Here is a 20,575-nt window from a genome sequence, read left to right on the forward strand (position 1 = left end):
GGGGGGGAGGGAGGAGGGGTCGGCGCTTACCTCTGTCACGCCTGATGGAAGGCAATTCCGGCGCTGAGAGAGCGCCGTCGCTGTCCTCTTGATCGATCAGGCCCGACGCGACCGTGCTGAGGCCCGACCTGAGACCCGGCTGCTGGGGCAACGTCCGACCGCTTCGTGGTAGCGAATTCGACCTTAAACCTGCGGAACAATCTTGTAATTTATAAAGAGGAATGTATTCCGCCGGAGGTTTCGGATTTAATGCTGTTATAATTCTCCGTGATCCCTTTGGATTTGCATAGCATTTATTACCCACATAGTTCTCTGAATACTCCAACTTAATACACGATTATAACTAGCAAATTCTATTTTCGAAATCTGTGTAGGGTTCTTGAAATTACAAATCGAAGAAACTAAACGCGCGTACTATTTCGCTTATCTCCGTGAAAATTGATTTGCAGAATGATATTATTAATCGCAGTTAAATTTATATAACTTCGCGCGGGCGCGAATGTAATTTAAGTTCGATAATTCACTCGACTCACCTGAGGAACTCTGACCGATTTGTGACCTCGATAGGGTAGCTAAATGCGACACGGCGCTGCTTTGAGATGGATTGCTCATATTGTGCCTGTAATAGTAATACGCTGATTTCGGTGAACTAGAGCACGTAGCCTCGGTATCGGAGGCATAGTCCAACGACGGTCGATGCCGCCTCGTCAAGGTGCCGAATTGTCCTTGTCTCTGCGCGGCGGACGTTACATCAGTCTGACCGTACCTCGGGTTGTAACGTAATGCTGACGTACCTAATAACGAAACACAATGCTGTTAGGCTACAGCAAATGCATCTATTATCGCAATTAGAAAATATCAACTTCACACGTTTTAACTTTATTTTAATCTATAAAATTTTCTCTATACCGAGTTCTTTTGATATATTATCTATTTCATATTTTTCCTAGATTTTCCGTAACAATAAGTTACATTATTAATTTGTTATTATTGCAATAACGAATTAAAAAATGAATTAATTACAAGTATTTTATGGAATTAATTTTAGAGATTTAGATAGGTAATTCTTATTGAAGGAAATTTCCATGCATACGCACACATACACGTCTCGGAAGATGGTGAGAGAGGGGGAGAGAGAGAGAGAGAGAGAGAGAGAGAGAGAGAGAGAGAGAGAGAGAGAGAGAGAGTAAATACTTCGATGATAGGTAAACTCATTACGAACCTGATTTCAAACTAGATCTAAGAAGAGTATGTCGCGCCGGCGTCGTGATGCTCGTGTAATCGACTCGGGGTAGGTGCTGGTCGGAACCACTCCTCGGCATGATCCTTCCGCTTCCGGTGTGCTGGCCGTAGCCGTAATGGGCCGACTGCGTGGTTTGGCCCGACAATCTGCCGACTGATTGCATTCCGCCACCCGCCGACATACGTCGGGCGCCGTTCGAGGGCATCATGGGCCCCGTGTAGAAGGGGTGTACCTAATCGCATGATCGCACGAACTCTTTGAGTATAATTCGCAAAACGTTTCCTTAATAGTTCCTTAGGTAGATTTTCTTAAAGTTGTTGATCGCCGTGACTCGCAAACATTCCCGTTTCTTTCTTTTTCAACAATCTCAATTTATTGTCAATATAATTATAATTTTTCGTAGCTCCGAAATTTAGATTCTTGCGTAAAAATTAACGTCAACGGCAATTACAACGATAATGTCAGATTTGCTACGGTCGATCGATGACATCGATTACCTTTTGATTTAGCAATGTATATTTGATGCTTATAATATAATTCGTAAGCTCTGATAAAAAATAGATTAATACATAAAAAATTTAAAACTTCAAAAGAAATATAGATATTTTATAGGAACATGATCTGTATACAATTAAACATGTATACAAATTTTATAAGCTTAAAAATTTTAAACTGCAGTTTTTGGTAGATTATTAAAATTTATAGCTTTGCGGAATGATGCTGAGCAGAGCGCTGGCAATCGATAATCGACCGAACGCGATAACGCTAGCCACGACAGTGATTAACGTTATCCAGAACACAGGCACAAAACGCAATCGAAAGAACAAACGGACAGCAAGCCAGCAACAAGGAAACATAAAATTAGGGTTCACGTCGCAAACAGCGGCAGGTGTACGCGACTTCTACGGTTTAAGAACGCACATAAATATCCGTTAATTCGCGTTACGCTTTTTCTAGGCAGAACTCGTTAAACGAATGCACTGGTGCACCGTCGAGAGTACGGCTAAACATTTCACTCGTTTGCCATTAAACGCCCCCCGCGATCGTTTATTAACTCTTATAAACACTTCTTATAGCCGAATAATTTATTTTATCGCGAGTGTAGAATCTTCTTTTTTTTAAATTAATTCTTTCTTCATTAATATCAAAGTTTAGCCACAAACGATTTTTATGATTATAATAAAAGAAGTAATTGAATTTTAATGAGTAAAATTATGTGTAATATTATTTAATAATCAGGTATATCTATAAATCGCTATTATATTATTTCGTAATTTCTTTGATAATTCAACGATGAAAAAGATGCAATTATGTTCATATCTTTTTTTACTATACTTTTTTACTATTGGCAAACGTATATTTAATCTTCTACATTTTACGAGCTCGATCTCGGGCTTTACATTTTAAATGCACGTCTCAGGAAAGAATGAAAGAATCAACGTTGAATTTTTTAAAGAACTGAGAGTTTAACGAGATGATGAGAATTTAAAAATGCGTTGCGCGTGGGCGGATGCACTGGCGCATTCGTTCGTGTCGCCAAGTATATTACACGAGAAGGGAGGGAGAATATATTTATATAACTCGTCCATTAGAGGCATTATACAGAAAATTGCAGTCATACAACAAGTCTAGAGATATCAAGATAGAGTTTGTGTTGTCTTTACCTTTGTAAAATCCTGGTTAATTTCAATGTAGCATTCATTCATAGAACCGATTAGTCATTTGAAGCACGATGGTCGATACGCGAGCGAGATCGGCGACACTCCGCGTCGTTCGGAAATGCATTCGTCGAAATTGTCGAGACATTCGCTTTCTCGACGTTTATACTTTCTCACGACGTGTTTACTTTCGGGATCATCGGAATAGAAATCCGATACACACGGAACGAACTTACGAAAGAATCGACATTTTATATATACGAGCGACATTTTGATGGTCGCGAGAGACGCGTCGCGGTTTCTGATATTTTTCAAAATTTTTCTCCCATCCGAAAGTTATTTCGCGAATTGTTCATCTTAATTCCGACAATCCGAATGACACGGAGATCGCGACAGCAAGTGTCCCGAGACATTGCCACGAGTTCACCACTTTATTTCAAGTCGTAAAATAGAGCGTTCATTGGAGACAGTGAAGGGCAAACGAGTATCGAATTGGTGCAGACAGATATGAAATGGTGCTCGATCCACATCGTCTAGAACATCTATGCGTGAACTACATCGGATCGAGATCACATGAGTGACGTGTGTTTCGAAAAAGTTGATGTCGCTATTACGACGAATAATGTACACATGAATAATGTACACATAATAATTTACACATTCTGTGATAATTAAAATAAAATGATAGTTTTTTTTATGTTATAAATGCAATTACTCGAAAATTATTATTTTATCAAAATTAATATTTAACATATAAGAAGACAGAATATTATTAACTACTTTATATTTATAGACCAATATTCATGTCTTGTGTTAACACTCGTCCATTAAATTATTGATTCACTTGAATATATTAAAATTCAAAAATCCTTTATTCTCTAATTTTTAATTCAGAAAAATTTTATCCCGAAAAACGATTAATTTTTCGACGATATTTTCCGTCATTCTGACTGATCTCGATCCGCGTCGGGATTTTCGTATTTCGGCGCTTGAAATATAACGCGGAACTTACTTTTTCGGCCAGGCTCTCCAGTGTCTTCGGATAACCGCGCTCGTACGGCTGAAAGTGTTGCGTCGACGAAGGTTTCGGCTGGTGCGTGATAACCGGCGGCGGCGGCGGTTGATAGGACCAGTGACCCTCTGGCCGTGAATTATAGTACAGATCGCCGTTGCTCGAGCCGAGATCCTGGCTCGATCCCAAACCCGTGAGACCGAGTCTCGATCGCGACGGCAACATTTCGCGCCCGTCGCCGCGTCTACGGCTACTGCCATCTCTATACATATGAAAAATCGATTTTCGTACATTATTCGAAAACCCGCTAATGATAAAGCTTACTGTCCTAATTTAATTAAAAAAAAAGATTACAAAGATAGAAAAACTTTAAATTGTCGAGGTCAAACGTCGGGACTGATATAGTACTGTTGTTATAATTGGAGGATTGCCCTCCATGGAATATATCGGCTTTTCGCTAACAATCAATTTACAGTCTTAACAAGCTTCTGTACGAATAGAGAGAAGAAAGATAAAAAAAAAGATTTGTAATGACGTCAGACGGCTTTTATAGCCGTCCACGCGGTATCTTGAAATAATCAATTTGCGAGATGTCTCTTGATTAATTCAAGGAGAGAGCAAGATATAGAAATCAGTCATATAGAAATGAGAGACAATCACCTGACGTGATTACTTGTCGCGTGGTCACTCTCGTCCTCGTTCAGATCCCTTTTGATGACTACCACGGGCGGCGCCTTGTGCTCAGTCTGGCGGCTGTGCGAAATCGGTTGATGCGGACCGTGCCTCGTGGCCAGGACGAGTCGCCTCGGTATCGACATGATGATCACGACGTCGTCCAGGCTCATGTGCGTCACATCGACCAGATTCACCGCCAGGATCTCGTCACCCACCTGCACGTGCGAATGCATAGTGACTGCCGGATAGCCGACAAAGGACGGAGGAACGAACAATACCGCGGCGAACGAGAGGATAAATATCCTCTTCGAATGCGAAGGGAATCGATCGATCGCCCGAGACCCGCAAAATGTCAAGGTGCAAAAGGATAAATTTAATTCGGCGCGTTCTCGCGCACCCCGCCGTCGCGTCCCCTCTCTCTTTCTTTCTCTCGAAATAGGTTCCCCAATCCTAAATGGCTGCCCCGAGCTCGTTCCGAGCACCGGCGGCAATTAAGTTCTCGCCTGGCAAAAAGAAGACGAGGGGACGATTCACGGATGTGTCTCGATTTTACTGCTCGCCTCGTTCTCCCCATCGTTGTCGGTTTCTCACTGTCGTCGTTGTCGTCGTCGTCGCGGCAACGGCGAGCGAAACTCGCTCGCAGGAACAGAGCGAAGAATGCTCACCTTCAAGCAGCCGCTGTTGTACACGGCGGTCTCCAGGGCTATCCTGGAGATAAAGACCCCGTCATTCCTGTCGACACCGTTGCCCTCGCGTATGTAGAGGCCGAGGGTCTGTCCCGGTCGTTTGATTATCTCGACAAAGTGGATGGGGTGCTTAGGATCCTGAAACGAAGATCGCCGGCGAACTTTCTTAATTCGTGCCGTCGAGATATTTCACAGCGTTCGCGCGAGCGCGCGCCCCGGGTGAAAATTACGTTGCGCAAAATTGCTTCGTTGTCGTGAAAATAATTTTCTCTTGTACCACCCGGGTGGTACAAATGCGGTGCAAGCGGATTGTTACACTCCGTTCTAGCCTAACTCTGTGACAAGGCGAGTTAAATTCGCGGTGAACATTATCTCTCGATGTCTAGATAATTTATCCGATAATTTCGACAACAGCTACACATTATGAGTTTCTACGTTTTTAAAAAATTAAGTAAAATAAAATAAAAAATATTGCACAATCCACCTAATTTTTAACTTAAATTTCAGTCAAGTTTCATATAAAATTATACCTCTTGTTTTATATTGGATTTTAGCGAGTCTCTGACTCTGATTATATAATACGAGATATATCCTCATAATGCAAAGTAATAAATATTCGTACATTTTCCTATATTTCAAACAGTGGTAGAGCAAAAACGATAAAATATCCCAAGGTTTCAATGCTATTCTGTGAATTGAATTATGCGGAAAAGCAGAGAGAGATATATATATGGTATAATGAACCAGGGGTTAATGTGTTGACCGTAATGAAAGAATTGCGCGTAGTGCTAATTTATGACAAGAAATTAACGCGTCCCAACGCAATTGAATTACAATCTGTCGGAAGCAGACGGCCCATCGATAACGTACCTGCATAACAATAAATTTTTTCGCCGCCTCGGAGGCCTGTCTCCCCATCTGCCGAGGCTCGATGACACGCACGACCATCTCGCCTCTCCGCTCAACAGCTTCGAGGGCCGCCGCTGTCGATGCGTCATGATCGTTTTCGACAGTCTCGATCTGCTTGAAGATCTCTGTACTGATCCCGCTCACCTGCAACGGTAGATCCTTCCGTTTTAGAGAACGCGTAGCGAGATTTCGCGAGATCATTTGCATGGACCGGTGAAATTGTCTCGACGACGGAAGCAATGCTTTTCACATTCGTTGTTATTTGTTATATATTAAATCATTTTCATCATGCAAATATTTAAAAAATAGAATATAGAAATAATGTATTGATCGATATAAGTAATGAATAGAGAAAGGTAATTTAAATTAAAATATGTATATACGATTTTATTAATTATAATACATCTTGTGATAAGATCTTTTAACTTTCAAAAAATAAACGTACACGCATAAAAATTAATTTCTGGCTAATTCTCTGCATTGATAATGGACTGGTAAAACGTCGCTATTATATTTTATATTCATTTTGCTTGTTCACGCGAAGATCGAGAAACGGAACGGGTTTAATTTAAATTTGGCAATTGTTTAATATAATAGCGATCAGATTACGTGAACAATGCATGGCAACTAAAGCCGACGCCAATACATTTCTGCCGGTCGTCGAGACAGCTTCACGAACGACACAATAGGGTCCCGGGTGTCGGAATCCTGTCGTCGTGCTGTCCGGCAATTGAAGTTTGCCGACAACAACGAGCACTAAATTCGTCCATTGTGTCGGCAACGAGTTAATGAAGTGTCGCCACTACCTTCCTGAAGTCTCCTTGAATGACCATGGGGGGTGGTTCCTTGGGGCGCAACTGGTTGGCAGGTGCCTGCCTCCCAGGACTTGCGCTTATGTCTGTCACTTCCCCCCGGCCCTCCTGCAAAACAATAACCGGTTACTTTCGCCATTTGATTGAACCTAAATTAGTGGTTAGCGTTTGATTATTACGGAACGACGGAACGAAATGTAAAGTGACGATCGTATAAGTTCCGCGCCGTCGAAATGTGACCGCGATTGGGTTGAGCAATGATGTGCAATACCGAGAAAGTTTGAACGTTCAAGTGATATCCTTTCATCGAAAGCGGATTAGTTAGGGTCTAGATCAATGATAACCGCAGCAACCAAACTACATACGTCACGGGTCAGCTACACATGTCGCATATTCCATTGGCAATTACGTAACTTGGCTTCTCCACATCTTACGTCATATAGGATCGCAGTGATTTCGAAAATCGTGTGATTATGATGATTAATGGATTTGTACTAATATAAGTAGCGATATCAATTATTTAAGTATGTTATTTTATATCTCCGTATTAAGAAGAAATTTTTGAGAATGAAAAATTCAAATTATTAATATGATTGATGAGATTTTCATCAATAAAAAGCAAATGATAAAAATCGTGTACACTTAAATTTCTGGTGTTACTTCTTAAATGTCTCACGTTAATCTCAATGAACATGATTGTGTGAGTCGCAATAAAGTTACCGAATATGAGATCAACCAGAGAAGATCATCTAGAATATATACATTTTTTATTCGAGACAAATGCGACGTGTAAATGTAAAGCCTCGTCAAGATCCTTTCGGGGGCAGGAGGAGGCTTCTCTTAACGAAGCACGCGGCGTCTCGCGGAAACTCATCAATCTGTCACTTCGACAATGCACAAGCACCAGCCGTAAATCCCCGCGCTTGTCGATCGTGATTTCAGTCGGATTTGCACCTCACTGAGACCATCGAGAAAAACGCACTCTTATCGAGCCACGCGCGCTTCGAGCTCATCCACCTGTCACGCTAACGTCACGAACATCACCATAAATCTTTGCGCCCACTCATTAACTGCGATACCAGGAGATACGAAGGATTATATTCGCTCATATGAGGGATTAAGATTTTTGCGGGACAGTAGAACCTCAAACCAATCGCGCGCGCGCATGCGCGCGCGTGCCTCGAGCAAGCCATTCCACCTGTCAGCATACTTAACAGTCGATGGAAGAACTAGCACAAAAGGTGAACCGTGGGAAAAACGCACCCCGCGGAGGCATGTGACCGGAACGAGCCACGCGGCGGTGCCGCACATCCGGTCGCAGACCGACAGCAGGGACATCCACGCTGCCGCGGCCGATTTGCAGCCCCTTTCGCTCGCCGACGACGGCGGCGGTGGCGGCTCCTGGAGCTCCTTGCCGCCCTTCCTGCCGGTAGCCCACCACCCCCGTGTTCCGTCCGTCTTCTCTTTACGTCTCTCGGTCTCACCCGTCTGCCCGGCGAACGCCGCCGCGCGTGTCGCGCTACCCCGTCGCGGCGGTCCCATACGTGCGCGAGTCCTCCTCAGCCAGCACCCGTACACCCCGAAGACGCCGGCCGGTCTTCCTCCCTTTATGACCCGTCTCTCTCTCGAGCGCAGATTGCCAGTCCCTTCTCGGTTTCACGTGACCGGCGAACGGTGCGAAAGGGCGCGCGTAGGACGGTTAGGTAGGTGTCCGATGAGGAAATGAGTGCGACAGAGTGAGAGAATGATAAATAGACAAACGGAGAATGAGGAAGTGAATTGTGTGTGAGAGAGAGAAAGCGCGTAAAATTACCTTGCGGAAGAAGAAACACCCCGAGCCACCCCTGTCGCACATCCTCGCCTACCCCATGGTGGCTAATATGGCGGGAAGCGGCGCTCAGGAGCGAGTACGAGTATCGGCGGTACGAGTAAGGGGTAAAAGGCGCGCGTGCGCCATCACCGACGGGTTACCGTGTTGCCGCACGCGGAGGAGTAGTATGTGTGAGTAGTATCGACCCGCGTGACGTCACCTCATACCCTCCCTCAACATGCCCTCCCCCTTGCCACCGCTCTCTTTCCAACCCCATCTCCGCACTCCTCTCACTCGGTCGGCTCCTCTTCACCCTCCTCCGCCCTACGCGCTCGAGCACTTCTACTACCTCACAGCATACCTCAAACGTGGCGCTCCTCCGCCGCCCCCCCCCCCTCTTAACTCCTCACCCCTGCGTGCCCACTCGATTTCTCTCTGTCGCGTCCGCCGCTTCTTTCCACGTCATCCTCTTCTCTCATTATCTTGGTCCTTCCTGTCTGCGTTGTCCTTCTGGCCACCCTCCTCCCCCCCTCTATGTTCGCCTCTTTTCTCTCATCGTCCACTCCCGTGACGTTTCCTGACTCTTCGTTATTCGCGGTTTCTCCCCCCTTCCCTGCGCCGCCCCAAATATCTCCGTAGTGTTTCGGCAATCTCGTTCACGCCTTTTTGCTCAGACTGAATTACGCACGATCACCCCTTGCCAACTTATCTCGTCCCATTTTCCTTTCGGGGCGCTCTTTGGAGCGACCGGCACGTCAACCGCTCGCTGTAGTTCTTCCGTGCTTTAAGCCTTCTCTCTCTCTCTCTCTCTCTCTCTTCTTCCCTCCTTCTTTCCTATTATTTATATTCGCGTTCCTCGCATTTTTCTTGACTGTGCGCGCAAATCGCCGCTGCCTCTGTGTCCCTTAAGTGGCGCTTTTCATGCTTCTCTCGCCTCGCGCATGTCTTCCAATTTTTTTCCTTTTTTTTCTCCCTCGCGAGATGCGCCCTCGCACTTCCCTCTCCCCGAGAACTCGCGCTCCGTACTCGCCCCCGCGCGGTCGCGGCTCCCCTCAATTGGATTCTCCCCATTTCGCTTACTTCTTATTGCGCTCGCTGCCACTCCACTTACGGATGTCAGCGGTCGCGCCGGATTCTCCTCCTCCGACCTCTCTCACCTCGCACGACAGCGGCAACCTTGCGTTCGCACTTTTTTTTTCGGTACGACGGATTTTTGCGACCCGTGAGAGTGGATTTCTTTCTGATCCGTACTCGCATTCGCGTTCACCCACCATGCATCAAAGTGTCGTCCCGGTCATCCGCGCGCGGTTTCTTCTACCACGATAATGTCCCAGGTTATTTCCGCGTGTATCTCACCGCCGGTCTCTCTCACCCCCTTGTTTTATCGCTGCATCTTTCCTTACCCATTTTCTCCGCACGATATCAGTTTGCACATCACATATTCTCGTATCATTTCACATGTCATCTCGCGTGTTTCCCGAGTGATACTCTTTCCCTCCTGCCCCCTTCCTTCTCTCCTTCTCTCCTTCTCTCTCTTTCTCTCTCTCTCTGTCTGTGTCTTTCTCTTTCTCCTAACGTACATTTGCTGGTTTTTGCGCTCTACCTCCGTGCAGCTTCCGTACGCTCGATATACAGAGTATTTACTTTTTCTCGAGGTTCTTCACCCCTCCATCACGTCTGTTCTCGAGTCGGCTACTACTTCCCCATCGCGCACCCAACTTCTTGCTCCACATATGACGACGGTACGCAACTCCATTACAGACAGCAGCTGCGACTTGAAGCTAGCGCGACTCGGAGGCCCCGGAGCGATAAATAAGCCCGGGGCGGGGTACAAACGCGAGAAACGCCGGTAATGCACTTTTCGAAGTAGTCTATATCATCATCCTCTCGCGTTGACATAATGCGAGTCGTTTTCTAGCCGGAGGGCCACCTCTTCGTAGAAACGTGAAGCGACATTGAGCGAGAGGAGATCGCCGGTATTGAATGTACAATAATATTTTCATTGAACGGCAAACTTACGCTGTTTTTCTCGCGAAAAAATAAACGAAGTGTCAAAACGAATACGGAAAGCAGCTCGACGAAACATGGAAAAATGACAAATACGAGAGGTATCTCGCAAAAAAAAAATTTTTTTTTACATAGAGCTTCCCTTGATATTAATTGCTTTATGTTATCTCATCTTTTGAAAGAGCGAAAAGTCAATGTAATAGCGATGTCACTTTCAGCAAAATAATTCCATGTCGCAAACATCAAAGGTTGCGCAGGTTGAAAATTGATCTCGCTGAAACTTCGCGGACAACGCAATAGTTGGTAGCGATAAAATTCACAGATGAGAGTAGGTATAAAGACATTATAAATAAGATGAAATAAATTGATCTCCATCGCCGCCAATATAATTCGTCGATTTCCGGAGGATCTATTAACGGTTACGATAATCTGGGTCGCGGCGATCTCCCGACATCCGCTTCGAAAATCACCGAATCTCACGTAGGACCGAACGGCTGCTCTTCTCCACCGCCTGCCCCGCCGCCCTTGTCGGGCCACCCGCGCCCACCCACCCCGTCGCTATTTCGCCGACGTATCCAGTGACCTACGTGGATGCCCATCGCGATGATTTACGAGGTAGGGGAACGGGCGGACGACCGGATTCTTCCCCACCAAGCGGCGCGCGAGGAGTACGGCGCGAGCGTAATGGACGGCGGTGACAATATAGCAGTGGTAGTAACAGTAGTAACGCGTTGTAACGCGTGGACATCGGGGAATGTTGTAATGGCGTATGCACGGCGTATATTAATGCCGCGCGCTCCACGCACACTTTCCGCCACCAATTTAATCCGCAACGCTTTTTCCACCCTCAGTGCACTCACCCTCTCTCTCTCTCTCTCTCTCTCTCTCTCTCTCTCTATCCCTCCCTCCCTCCCTCCCTCCCTCCCTTCCCTCCCTCCCTCTCTCCTCTTCCCTTTTTCTCTCGTAGTACACTCGCCTACATTATAAAGCGGACGGAAACTCTCTTAACGATGTGCCGGATCCCTTAATGCGAGGAAAAATTGATTTCTTCATACGGTTTCTTCATAATTGAATTCCCTACTTACACGCGCCGTCGCATGGCCATCCGTTACTACTTAAACTTTTGCGGAAAGAAATTAAAAACTTTATCTATACAAACGGCGGCATTTTCTCAATTATATTATTATTATCTGTTATGATATATATGTATTTATTGTAGAGAATTATGTGATTTTGTCTACAATGGTAATTTTTATTGGCAAGAATTTCCACGATTGTCGCAGAGACCATGGATATTTATTACAGCGCTTAATTTTATTAGGATTCCCGTTCAAAAATATCACGTTTAACATTTAAATTCGAACTTAACTTTTGATCTGAACCACCACGTAATAGTAGCGTTATTTATTCGTATCGTATATTGTAGTAACTGATCTTATCTCCGTAGCGGAAAATTAAATCACGTCTTTCCATTCTGTAGTTCACGGTTTCGTGATAGCGGAGAGGTAGGACGATGAATAATGGCCAAATGGTCATCATTCATCGGCCTATTACGTCGCCTCTTAATATCCCGCCAGATATAATTGTACACCGATGTAAACGCGGCCTACCGAGCATTCCCGCAAATTTACGTCGTCCCCCCCTCCCCTCTGCACGGGGGACGCAAGTCAGCGGTAATCTGCTCCGCGGAAGGGTCGCTTGAATTTAATGTTTCCCGACCTACGCGCGACCCCGAACGTGCGCGCCAAACTCTCGTATTGTCGAGTTACTCGTTGGCAAAGTGGCAGCATGGATATTGTGCAACTTTTGACAACGGGTACTAAATTCGTGCTCCGCTTTCGTGTCTCACGTTACCACTACGGGATAGAAAGTTCGGACGTGAGTTTTGTGCACACGGCGTACATCGTAGTGCCATGTCGGAGATCCCTACTTCCGATACAAATCGAAATACACGTGAACCGTATGCGAAAAGTATATCAATGTGCCTTTAAACGATATATGCGCGTATCTTAAACGTACCGTAATCGAGGAATCTATTTTGAAAATTGCAAACTTTCTTGCAATTCTCAAATAAATTTCTCGATATATTTTTATCATTATATATACTATATATATATATATATATATATATATATATATAATGTGGAAATTATCTCACATCTACTGTTGAGTTCAAGAAATGAAATTTTCTATAACTCGATTAAGATCTCATTATCGAATTTACACGCTTCATTAATCTCTGTGTCCCTTAAATGAATTACCTCCGTTTCGCACGTGCAGAAAGCTCGGAAAAATTACTCCCGCAACCAAGTAGAAAATAAAGTTTTACTTAAGGGGGGGTTAAGAATGAGGAACGAGGACAAAGTCTGGCTCACAGTCCAGAAATATATCCCAATGGAATCGAACCCGTAGTGGCCGATTTACCCTGGTCTCCGTTTCAATTTGCCACGAATATTTTGAACTATGAGTTTTCGTTAGTCAACCTAGATTCTCTCAGAAATAGAAAATCGCAATAAGACCACGATACGAAGGTACTCATGATTTCTGCTTTTAACCCCTCGTAATATGTATTGAATTTCGTACCGCTATATTCTTGCTATAATTTGATAACCGTGCGTCCTACTTTCGCAGAGATAAATTTGGTGTTTCAAGCAAAACTTTTTAATTACAAATTTGATAAATGCACTTTATGCCCGCGAGAATATGTCAAAATTTTATGCTACGTTTTTAAATTTTAATGGGAAACTAAATTATTACAACCGCAAACTATTATTATATCAAATTATAATATTATTATTATTAAATTTTATTACATACATATCGAGCAAAAGAAAAAATCGCACAATTATGAACTAAAAAATGTGTTGTTTATCCGTCATTCACAATTTGAAAGAGGAGGATCCGGCAGTTAGATAGAATTCCACCTGAAGGGAATAGAGAGATTGGGGAAGCTAATAAATAAAATAGATACGTAACAACTCGCTATCGAGATTCGGTGCGCTACTGCAGTGGTAACTTCGCGAGGAAGCCGGGAGGAAATAGCGTGCATAAATCGCGTCGTCGCGGAGTGCGCGTCTTCTCTCTCTCTCTCTCTCTCTCTCTCTCCTCCGCCCTCCCGAAAATTTCCCCTGAAGAAATCTCGCGGTTACTCGCGGGACGAAGGTCGTCGGGGCGAAAGGTCGTCGATACGCCACTGCTCGTAGTAGTACGCGAGTGTCAGTAGTAAAGCGTAGTAGTAAGTAGTAACGACGTGTACGCAGGCGTACGCACGTTCGGTATCAGGGTATCAGCGGTCTCGACGGGGGGAGGGGGAGACGGAGGGAGAGGGGGAATGAGGGATTTGATGGCGAAAGGGGAGAAAAGGGACGAGGAACGAAATGTGGAAAACGAGCGAGAAAGAGAGACGTGACGGGTGAACGAGAGAACATCGGAATGGGAAAGAGAGGACCCGCGCGGGAGGGAGCGACGAACGGCGTGGGAGGGTAGGTGAAGGACCCGCCGTCTCCTCCCCCTCCCCTTCGAATCTCGCGATACGATAACCGTTCAATGCGCCTGCGTTTCGCGGTCCCGAAATGAGCGGGTTTGGAAGTGAATTCGCGTGTGCGCTCGCGCGTCGCCAACGCGGCTTGACCGCACACACATACACACACCCGCGGCTACCCCCGCGGCTTTACGCGCGTGTGCCCCTTTCCGACCAAATCGATGTGAGTTGGTGTAAGGTTTTATGTGTCTCCGCCGCGAGCGCGCCCACGAAAGATGTGTGTGTGTGTGCGCGCATCCTTCGTTCGCGAGCCGCGACGCGGCTGACGGTCCTCGCCAAGTCGCGTCTCATCTTTGTTGCCTCGCCGACGCAGGCCGAACGGGACGACAACGGGATCAATAATTTTACGAGTCCCGTCTCGTGCTGTAGAACTGCGATGCTTATCGGTTGTAAATCGTAATCAGCTGGCGGTCGATTTCCGTCGAGAATGACGGAACGTATGGAATACCAGAAAGCGGAGGATTTTCTGTTACTATAATTTGATAAAGATGTCTTCCAAGCAAATTGCGCATACACGCATGACTGTACCTTTAAATGAATAATTAATTAACGACGCGATAAACTAACATTGATAAAAGATCTGGTATATAAGTAATATTTTATGGACGCTGATCTTTATTACTGAAACCCTTGTCATTTATAATCCACTTTTCCAATTAGCGATTAGAGACGTCCAAGATTAATCGCAACAATTTCAGGGAAGTTTGGGATACCGCTTATATTTCAATCCTCACATCTTGTAAGAGGCGTGATATTTGTTACGCGATTATTCAACTATACTGCCGCGCCTGTCGACGTATACAACCACTAAGGGTTCCAATTATCGCCGGTGTTACAATTGTTCCTGGTTACAATTGGCCCCCGCAAACGGTCCTATTGACTTATCCAGCCGTCCGGCTTGACTGCACGATAACCAAGACTTCAATCACGATTAAGTTAACCCGGGGCCGGATTGCAATCGAGCTTACCACCGGGCTGTAGCTTCCGTGTAGCGCATCGGGGGTACGTGACTTAAATGTGTCAGGTGGCGAACGTTTCAGCGGGGCGGAGTGCTCGCGTGATTCAAGGGGGGAGGCAAAAAGCGTCGGCGCCGCCATAAATTGCAACAACGTGCTCGTGGTGCGCGCAGCTTGTGCGGGACCGTAACAAATGTAAATTGCAGTACGTATACCGGTTTCAAAGATCGCGAAGGAGTTCCGAAAGACGCCGATAGAACCGATCGACAAAAAGTACACGATGGATCGGTGCAATAAAGAGACTTTATCTCCCCTCGCGAGGGTGCATTTTGCATGCTCCGTTTATTTCTTGCCTCTCGGAGTATCACAGTAAATGCTGCAGTAAAAATAGCTATTGCTTATTTTATTTATTTTACGTTGAATTTATCAAACTAGTATTAAAGCAGAAATTAAAATTAACCGATTTTCGTTACAATCGATTTTTTTTGTGAACGAATTTCAAGTGATGAACTTTACAAACAAAAGTACCAGTATGTGATAATATATGTACTTGATACATTGAGTCACGAATAGAATAGTATTCGACGAAAAATAATTACAGTCCTGAAATTTTTATTTATAATTACAATAATCTTTTCATAAAGTGCATGCAATCGTGCATCTTCCTCGTAAGCGGTAGAGCAATTAGTTTGCCCGCAAACGATTTGTTTTCCACGATTTAACTAAATGGGCTGGTAAATCCGCGACACGAATACGACGGCGGACGGAAATCGACGTGACGGCCGTCGCGGCTAGTCGCATTAAAACTGACGAGCGATCGACCGGTTTTTATGCATCTCGCCTTCGTTATGAGCGCGTTATTGCGTCGCGATGGCTTTATAGCGGCCGAAAGGGAATTTAAATGGAAATAGAAACGCGCATTGTTTTATGCGGACTCCAATAAAACAACGTGACACCCGTGCGGCGGGGGTGCAGGTATGATATAGGTCATTAGGCGGCAAAATGAAAGTACGTTAACGTGTTTCCCGTGAATGGCATCGATGCTGAAAATCGATAAGTATGCAAATCCAGCGAGTTGCGCCATTTGCGGGTAATAGTTAACTACCAATTATTTGTCGAGCGTAAATATCAAATGGATATTACGAGAATTCTGTGCCAAATATAGTTCTTCCGAAGAACGTTCACATATTCTCGAGAATATCCTTCATTTTTTCAGCGAAAGAGAGAGAGAGAGAGAGAGAGAGAGAGAGAGAGAGAAAGAACGCGTTCATTTCAGCCGCACGTTAACATCATTTTCGAGATTTTTGTCATATAGATAACGAGAAAGTATCGCATATTTACGGACTGATATCTCAAATAATCAATCGTTTCATTGGAAAAAGAATTAATGTGGGCCGCGCCGCGTTTGCGGAATTTACATAAAATCGTGGTCGCGGAAAATCGATTTCCATAATGGGGCGGCTATTTTTTTGGGGAGGGAGAGCCTTCAGAAGCCGCTCCGTCAAACTAATTTCCGCCGTGGTTATATTTGCCGTGTCCCATATGTGCACACGGCATCGGCGATGTTGGTGCGCACGTGTGCGGGTGTGCGTGCGTGGTGGTACGAATATTGCGCTCCGACGCAACCGCACGACATCATACATGTCGTAATATTCGACTTGCACACACACACACACACACATGTATACGGGGGAGATACGTTTCACCGTTGCCGCACGTATGCAAGTTCCCAGAGAGTGAGCTTCTCGCAGAGAGTTACATACCGCACCCGCAACCTGCAAATATTCTCCCGCGCTTCTTCTTACGTTATTCTATCTGCAGGCGCGTGTGTGCATCTGTCTCTCTCTCTCTCTCTCCCCCCCTTTCTCTCTCTTTCTCGCGGCCCCATGTGCAAAATGTAACGATGTGCGTAGCGATGTGTGGAGAATTTTACGCATTCGGGTGTAACTAGTGTGCGACTTTCGCGCCACGTGCGATGTGAAACTTCTTATTTATATGCCCTGTTGGAATGTTAAACACGTGCTAATGCACACCGTATCAGTAATAGTAGCAATATATAGCGCCCGTACATGTGTATAAAGAACGGTTCAGATTCGTGTCATGCAACGTGTAAAAAGAAACGGAAAAGGCGTGAGAAAGGTTGTTCCATCAATTTTTAAGTATTTTTTTTTAATATATTGAAATACATATTATTGCTAATAAATATGAGATTTGGCAAATTAAGATTCATATTAATCAATATGACTGTAACCTCTCTTGTTCTCTTATATTAATTTACCTTTTTTTTTAAATTGACTATATATACAAAATTGACTATACTTACATTTTCCAATTCGACGTTCATATAAAATAAAATATACTTAAAAATGAAATGTTAGAAATATATGGCACGAATTTTTGAATATCTTCTACGGACGTTTGCAGCGATGCTCTATATAGTCTATATGCACGCTACAGCACTTTCTCATACGCCTGCCCGTGCTTTCCATTGGGTCGATGCACGCTGGTATAGTACTGTTTATTAATGGCAACATTATCCCTTCTTACCGCCGTAATATCTTTCTATTATTCATACGTGCATATAAATGCATATTTTTGTATGTTTGAGCGAAAAAAAGTATGAAAAAATAATCAACCGCTGCGAATAAAACACGAGGCACAAATGACCCAGTTTACTGAAAAATTAATCAGAAGTTTTTTCTATTTTATCGGATTAGCGTAACTTTAACCAAAATTAGTATACCGTTTTTATATACCGCGACTATATAATGAAAAGAAATATATATTATCTTATATTTTATAAAGCTATTACTGGAGTCTAGGAAAATCTATCATATGTAGAATTAATTGATAACTACAGATATCTAAAAAAATAAAATAAACTTATCAGAAGCCTCTTTCGATACGATCTATCATCAGCGACAGAATTTTTCAAGGAATCCTATTTATAAATCCGATACATATATATATTCTTATACAGAATTTGCTTTCAAGTACGCCTTTTCTGTATTTAAATTCATGGACAGAATTCCGTCGTGTGATCTCTCGTGTGCTGTAAGCCATCCAAAATGGCTTTAAAGCGCATCCTAGTTTCTCCTTCCCAGACGTCTTTTGGACTTAATAGAGACTTTCAGTTGTTTAGCTCCCATTCCAACCGCGCACACGCGCGCAAACAGAGACTGACGACATATAGAGAAGAATTTAGAGATAGAAAGAGGGAGAGAGTTGTTAGGCGATGCTAATTGCGCCGCGCCATTAGGGATGCTATTAATGAACGGCGTTGTACGCGAGTTATGCCCCGGTATGAAGCCGGTTGCGGTGGTATGCGGGCGCGCGGAGAGTGGACGACGCTCAGGATCGACGACTCCGAGGAGAGCAGGGTTGGGACGGGCACCTGGCCGCTCGAACTTTTGCAATTAGCAAAGTAAATTGCCGGTAACCTCCCGATCCCGCGCGCGTGCGATACGACTCTCGCGATACGATGTTTCATAATTTAATAACGCGCCCGGTCGAGTTTGCGAATCGTCGCCCGTCTCGACGACACAACTTTACCGAATGCGACAGGGGCCATAATTAAAGAGGAAAAAAACTTGCTCTTTTCTCTCTTTCTCCCTCTTCGTCTCCCACTCTCGCCCTGTCTCCCTCCCTCCCTCTCTCTCTCTCTCTCTCTCTCTCTCTCTCTCTCTCTCGATATAACGAGATTCTTTTCTTTCGCGACACGCGATACATGATTATTTCCGCGACGGATCGCTACCGCAAACGAGAACTTTCGTCTTGGGATTCTCGAGGAGCGGAAAACCGCGACTCATCGATTCCGCTGTTTACCCCGATTGCGATCCTCGAGGACGTCGTTAGTAAATATCCTCGTTGTAAATATCCTCGGGGGAACATCGTTCCCATTCCAACTGCCATCCCATGTAGAAGAGCTTTCCCTCCTCTCTCCTTATTTTTCTCCCACATTCATATTCGAAATAAAATTTACGAAGTGAGCGTGCGCGCTACTGATATACGAGCGTATATGAACGCATCCACGAGCTCTAAATAAGAATCTGCAAGTCTAGCCGGGGTGGAGTATCTTGTAAGATAAATTTCGAGAGGCTCGAGATTAACGTCGGTTACGAAACTAATTTGCCATCTTGTATTCCAACAAAAACTGCGGAGTGAAATATACCCTAAATCTTACGTTATAGCACCGTGCCTCCGTCCTATTTCATGAATTTCTAATCCGGCCGTGAAATATGAACGAAGGACCACGGGAGAACTCTCTCTCTCTCTCTTCCTCACCTCGTGCGGATTAAACCATAGTTTCCCAGTTAGCCGCAGCATGGTCCCTAAATCCGTCTAACGATGTCGCTTGTTTGGATTTTACCACGTATATAGTTTATAAAGTATGTAAAGGGATCGATCGGTCGCGTTGGCGCGTGCAGCGTGCAACGTCCGCCTTTCCACGATCTCGGGACGCACACGAATGCCGGCATATACTGCTAAAAGAGATAAAGATAGATAGAGTGAGAGAGAGAGAGAGAGAGAGAGAGAGAGAGAGAGACTGGGAGAAAGAGAGAGGAAGCTTTGAATGAGCTTTGCGCAGGTCGAGAGATACGATAGGAGTCCGGGGGAGGGGGAGAACGGCGAAATCGAGTCGGTCACTCGGAAGACATCGCCCGTAGAAATCGAATAACGCTCTCTTCGGGGCTTTATCCGTGGAAGCGAGGAGAGAAACGCGCGCGGCTTATATTGGGCGCGCCCGGGCCACTCGAAGCGCAAAGTACACGTATAATCGTATTGAAAGGCAAATATGCGAGTATCCATCCTATCCTAGTCCGACGCTCGTTACAGATCGTTTTATTCTATAATACTTCGAGAGGCGCGGCCAGAGACACGGCCGAAGAAATTGAAATTCAAAGGGCGCCGGCGAAAGCTTTCCGTTATAAAGGGATCCAATAAAAGGGAAATATTCAAATTTGAGTAGTACGTCTTTTCTCATATTTATAGAGCGGCCGGGGCAAGTCCGACGAAGATTCTTCCTCGGTGTCGAGAAGACAGCGCGATGGACCGTAGTTAAAAATGCTTTTGCACGACTCGCACCACTACTAACTCTAAACTTGACAGCATTTTCTAAAAAGATAGAAAAAAAGAGAATTGCATCTTTTGTTCGCGATTTCCTAGTTTTACAAAAACATTCGTCTACTTTGGTGAAAAAGAGACGACATATTAAATATTCGACAAATTTTACGTGCCGATGATTTTACGACGTTCCTTAAGAACG

General features: G+C 44.7%; 1 protein-coding gene across 1 annotated transcript in view; it reads right to left on the reverse strand.

Moving 5' to 3' along the window:
- LOC105448222 (rho GTPase-activating protein 100F) overlaps nt 1-20,575 on the reverse strand; it is a 46,207-nt gene that overhangs the window by 6,116 nt on the left and 19,516 nt on the right. Inside the window, exons 2-9 of the mRNA XM_011686681.1 lie at nt 6,990-7,103; nt 6,145-6,327; nt 5,254-5,412; nt 4,574-4,803; nt 3,914-4,175; nt 1,223-1,475; nt 534-794; nt 31-189 (exon numbers count right to left, since the gene is read on the reverse strand). Of these exons, the coding sequence (XP_011684983.1) occupies nt 31-189; nt 534-794; nt 1,223-1,475; nt 3,914-4,175; nt 4,574-4,803; nt 5,254-5,412; nt 6,145-6,327; nt 6,990-7,103 (1,621 nt within the window). The remainder of the gene's footprint in view (nt 1-30; nt 190-533; nt 795-1,222; nt 1,476-3,913; nt 4,176-4,573; nt 4,804-5,253; nt 5,413-6,144; nt 6,328-6,989; nt 7,104-20,575) is intronic.

The sequence above is a fragment of the Wasmannia auropunctata genome, unplaced genomic scaffold, assembly GCF_000956235.1.
Source record: "Wasmannia auropunctata unplaced genomic scaffold, wasmannia.A_1.0 LD336088.1, whole genome shotgun sequence".
Classification (NCBI taxonomy): domain Eukaryota; kingdom Metazoa; phylum Arthropoda; class Insecta; order Hymenoptera; family Formicidae; genus Wasmannia; species Wasmannia auropunctata.